The 5133-nt window shown below is 41.8% G+C and overlaps 1 protein-coding gene across 1 annotated transcript; it reads left to right on the forward strand.

The window, feature by feature from the left end:
* Nucleotides 1–1025: 1025 nt before the first annotated feature.
* On the forward strand, nucleotides 1026–1949 carry LOC103134537 (galanin receptor type 2). The gene has a single exon (XM_007546819.1). It carries the CDS (start codon nucleotides 1026–1028, stop codon nucleotides 1947–1949), a length of 924 nt encoding a protein of 307 aa, XP_007546881.1.
* The last annotated feature ends 3184 nt before the right edge of the window (nucleotides 1950–5133 follow it).

Consider the following 5133-nt stretch of genomic DNA (forward strand, 5'->3'; position numbering starts at 1 on the left):
AAAGAGTTGCAGTAATCCAGACGAGTTGTTATGAAGGCATGGATGAGTCCTTCAAAGTCCTTAAAACAGAAGTGAGATTTAACTTTTGCTAAAAGCCGAAGATGGTAAAAACTCGATTTAACGACAGAACTAACTTGTTTATCTAGCTTTAAAGAGTTGTCAAAAGTGAAACCAAGATTCCTAGCAGAGGTCTGATAAGACCGAGCTAAAGAACCAAGAATCTGATCTGGATTTGTAGTCTGAAGTTTCTGACCAAATAATAGAACTTGAGTTTTGCTTTCATTGAGGTGAAGAAAGTTTTTTTTCCATCCATAATTTAACTTCAGCTAAGCAGTTTAGCAACAGCTGAAGAGAATCATTTGTACCATTTTGCAATTTAAGGGGCAAATAAATCTGGATGTCATCTGCAAAGCAATGAAAGGAAATATAAAATTTTTGGAAAATCTTACCAAGAGGCAGTAAATACAAGATAAACAAAATGGGCCCTAAAATTGACCCTTGGGGAACACCATACTTTAAAAGTTTAGCCCCAGAACAAGATTGGTCCAGATGAACAGAAAAGGTTCTGTTTTCTAAGTAAGATTTGAACCATTCGAATACTGAGCCTCGCAGGCCAACACAGTGTTTTAATCTGTGTAAGAGAATCTGATGATCTAGTGTCAAATGCAGAGATCAAATCTAGAAGTAATAAAACTGCAATGTTGCCTGAATGAACTGTTAAGAGGAGATCATTATACACTCGGAGCAAGGCAGATTCAGTGCTATGAGCAACTTTAAACCCAGACTGAAACTTCTCAGTTATATTATTGTCTTTTAAAAACAAACAAATGCACAAAAAATACCTAAAAGTTTCTGGTTGTGATGTAACAACGTGTGTGAAAAGCTCTAAAACGTACGGAGACTTCTGCAACGCGCTGGTTTGTTTAGAGGAAGAACATAAAATAAAGCTTGAGAAACAAAACGTAAAAGTTTGTTAGTAAAATGAGATTTTTTTTTTTTTTTTTCAGGTGAAAACAAGTGCTAACATGACCGTTCCCAACACGTACGGGGTGATCTTCGCCTGTGTCTGTGGAGTGATCCTGGGCATTGGCTTCTGTGCCAACCTGCTGGCTTTCTCCTTGTTTGCCAAGAAAAACGCTCTGCGTAAGAATCGCCTGGACATCCTTCTTCTCAGCATGACTCTGGCTGATTTCCTGACCCTCCTCCTCATCCCCTTCACTCTGCACTCCGCTGTAAGTCACTCTTGGCCTCTGGGCGACATCTCCTGCAAGGTCTACCAGTTCCTGCTGGCGTTCAGCCTGGCGGCGAGCACGTACTCGCTGTGCGCCGTTTCCATGACTCGAGCCATGATCATCACCAACCCGTACCAGCCTCCCACCATGGACCTGGTCATCCTCATGTTTGTCTTGGTCTGGGCCCTGAGTTTCTTCATCAGCCTGCCTCTGCGAATGTTTGCCACCAAGGAAAGTCTGAACCCGAGCCTGGCAAACTTCAGCTTCTGTCTTCCAACCATTCATGAGCACCACTACCAAGTGGTCCTAAGCCAGTTCGTGCTTTATTACTTTATTCCAATGCTGGTCATCGCCTTCAACTACGTTCGCCTGGCGCTCTTTCTCCACAAGAGCCCCGTAATGTCGGTGTCCAGTGCCAGGAACACCCGTAGAGCCTCTGTCTTGGTGTTTTTGGCTGCTGCCACTTTCTCCGTATGCTGGCTGCCTGGATATGTGCTGGAGCTGTGCGTGTACCTGGGACTGTACCGCCACGGACGGGCCTGGGAGACGTTCTACTTCATTTGCACCATGCTGCAGTACCTGCACCCCAGCATCAACCCGGTGCTCTATGTGCTGCTGTCCAAACGCTACGGCCACAGGAGGGCAGCCTGGCTCTTCAGCTGCGGCAGGAACAGAGTGCAGCCGCAGGTCACCAGCGTCAACACGGACAGCTTCTGATGGGAGACACGTGTCGCTCCATGGTTAGGCTCATGTTCGTGTTTTCTGTTTCGTAATATATTATTATGAAAAAAAAAAACGAGAGGTTGGTTTGAAGACTGGATGTGCTGCAAAAAAAAAAATCTGCAGCAATGATCAGCCTCCTAAAGTTTTTGATTTGAAACATTGGTTAAAGATAGACGCACTTAGAAGGACGCAGTGATGGACATCGAGTTACATTTGTTTCATATCAGAAGACTTCGCCTGTCTCCTTAGTAAACGTTGTTCCGTTTTGCTTTTTATAAATCGTGCCGTGCCCTGAGTTTTTACTGCAATGTGGCATGCATTATGATGCAGCACAAAGTGCCTTGCTTTTGTTTTCTGTTCTGCCGAGATTGCTGAATCTTAGGATGTCAATGACAGGGAAAATATATTGCTAGTTCCTTTTATAGGCACCCCTGTCAAAGATGTGTAAAAAATGTTAGTCTTTTATTAGAGTGGCATAATTTGATACTATTGTCAATACTTTGCATTTCAGCCTTTTGCTTTAACATTTCATAATAATTCCTCTGACAGTAGTCCTGGGTTTTCTCCTGCAGCTCTTTTTTTTTTTTTAATTCAGGTCTTTGTTTAGTGTCTGTGCTTTACAGCATTATTCTGTTAAAAGGACCCAATTATGACCCATTTTCAGTTTTCTTTCACCAGATTTTTGCTTGAGCTGTTCTGGTATTTCTAAATGTTCATGATGCAACACACTCTAGCAAATTTCCCATGACCTTCGCCTGAGAAACAGGCCCACAGCATCACAGACCCTCCACCGTACTTGACTGAGAATGTGAGGTATTTTTCCAGATGTCCTGTGTTTTACACCAACCTAGCCTGCAGGTTTGGTTGCTGAAAATAATCTGTCTCAGGTCCATCTGCACAAATAGCACGAAAACTGTAAAAGTGCTAGTAGAATTTAGCAAACTCTACATCAGGGGTCCCCAAACTATGGCCCGCCTCCACTTTTGGTCCGGCCCCCTGAACAATACCAGAGATTATATTATATCAGATTTTTTTTCATTTATTGTATTTTCCGGTTTATATGTGGATTTTTCTTCAACCACCAGGGGGCTCTTTAGCCCCCTGGTGGTTGAAATGTGTTCCTCTTTAGCAGGAAATGTGTCCTGTAAACTGTGGGGCGCATTGCTGCCATCTGTTGGACATTTAGGGAACTGCTTGACTTTTGTCATTTAATCAGTACGGTTGTTTGCTGGCGGTAGAGCAGATGAACACGTGTCTGTTATGAACGCCGCATTCCAGGTCGAGTTCTTCGAAGCGATGCCTGTAAGTAGCAGCTTATACTTCAAAACGAGCCTTTATGTTAACATATGAGAAATTAATATATTATAGTTTCATTCCCTCAATGGAACATATACTAGTGACCGTTTCACTCATGGGTTTTGCCCATGTGCTTTCTGGGTAAAAATCAATCGAGAAACCTCCCCCCCCGCCCCTGTCAACAATCTCTGGCCCCCACCAGAGAAGGGAAAAGTTATGTGGCCCTCACAGGAAAAAGTTTGGGGACCACTGCTCTACATGTTTATGTTTGTGGTGGTAGGACAGAAACGGGACGTGCCTCCAAAACAAGATTTAGAGATATTTACATATTTATGACAGAAAGTTGTAACTTCTTAAATTCCAACAAACCTTGATGAGTCAAAAAAAGTAAAGAAAAACAAATTAATCTTCAGAAAAATTTATTTTAAACATGTTAAAAGTGACAGTTATTATGGCACGAGGGATTTGGTAAGTAAACAGACATTTTAATTCCTTTCAGACTTTTCTCCCACTGAATAAATTAAGTTTTTTTTTTTACATTGTAATATTATCCTACTGTAATAAAAGGCATTTACTGAGGTGCCATGCAATGTGTCAGACTCTCTACGTCTGATGTTCTCTTTAAAATAATTGTCCTATTTAGGTCATATGTAAATGCAATAATCTAGATGACTGTTTTAATTAGGACAGTTATATTACAGCTTGTGGTGCAACACTGTTCAGGGAAAGATTGGGAGCTGTATCTGCATAAACATGCTATCAAACTGTTATGCATACAAGGACAAACTGATAAATTTACCCCCAACAGTGATGCCGAACTCTGTTCACGAGACAAACAGCAATAAATCACTCAGTGGGATGTGCTGCCTCTGTGAAAGACGGCCATTAAATGTGAGCCTCATGATCCCGAAGTGTGAGGCTACAAAAAGAGAAAGGTAAAACCGCAGGCTGAGCTGCAGCCTCTCTGTTTTGATAGAGTCATCATAAGAGCTATTTTCAACACCCCACAGCTTAATCCCACACCGAGCAGATTGAAGAGATTTCTTGTCATTAGTGGTGTTTTTGAATTTTAAATGCTGCAATTGAATGCTGCAGATGTGCTTTAAAACACATTTTAAAGCTTTCTTTGAAAAACGACCTCTACTTGTGCAGCGTTTTATTGAGTCCAGAGGAGCCCGGAGCATTCAGTCACTCACCCAGTAGCCGTGTTGGTTTCATTATCCATTGAACTGGGAGAGTTAAAAATGGAAAAATGAATTTGTTTAATGGAAACACGTCAATTTTGGAAATTCTCGTGTTTCTCGATAAAACATTTTTGAGATGGGTTGAGGTGGTCTATCGGCTGCATTGAAACAGCAGTGGAAAGACGTTTTTTGCATCACATGACTTACATGATCATCATCCAGAAATGACGAAGAAGACGACAGGAAGCAGTAGGAGGATGATGGTTAGTTTTCATTTTCTTCAGACGATGTGCAGTCGGCTCCACTAGAGCTCTCACAGCATCTCACAATTCGCCAAAGGTTGTGTGTCATTTGAAAGTGTTGAATCCATAGCTTTTCTGTAAAATAGCAGACTGCAATTTCCCCAAATCGCCACAAGCGCAGCGGCTCCCAAGCATAAGGTTCTTGTTGCTCCATGATGCGGACGTCTCCTCTGATGGCTGACAGATGACGAACCTTAGCGTCACGGCTGAACTATGAATATATCTCGAGTGAGTCTTCACATCTGTCACTGCCAGGATTTTTAATGACTTACCACCTGAACACGCTTATTCAATTTTAATTTTATTTCAAAACACAGCAATTGTGATATTGTGTTTTTTTTTTTTTTTTTTGACATAAGCAGAATGGCGACAAAGGTTTGTTAAGGAAACGCTGCT

The sequence above is a fragment of the Poecilia formosa genome, unplaced genomic scaffold (assembly GCF_000485575.1).
Source record: "Poecilia formosa unplaced genomic scaffold, Poecilia_formosa-5.1.2 Scaffold17, whole genome shotgun sequence".
NCBI lineage: Eukaryota > Metazoa > Chordata > Actinopteri > Cyprinodontiformes > Poeciliidae > Poecilia > Poecilia formosa.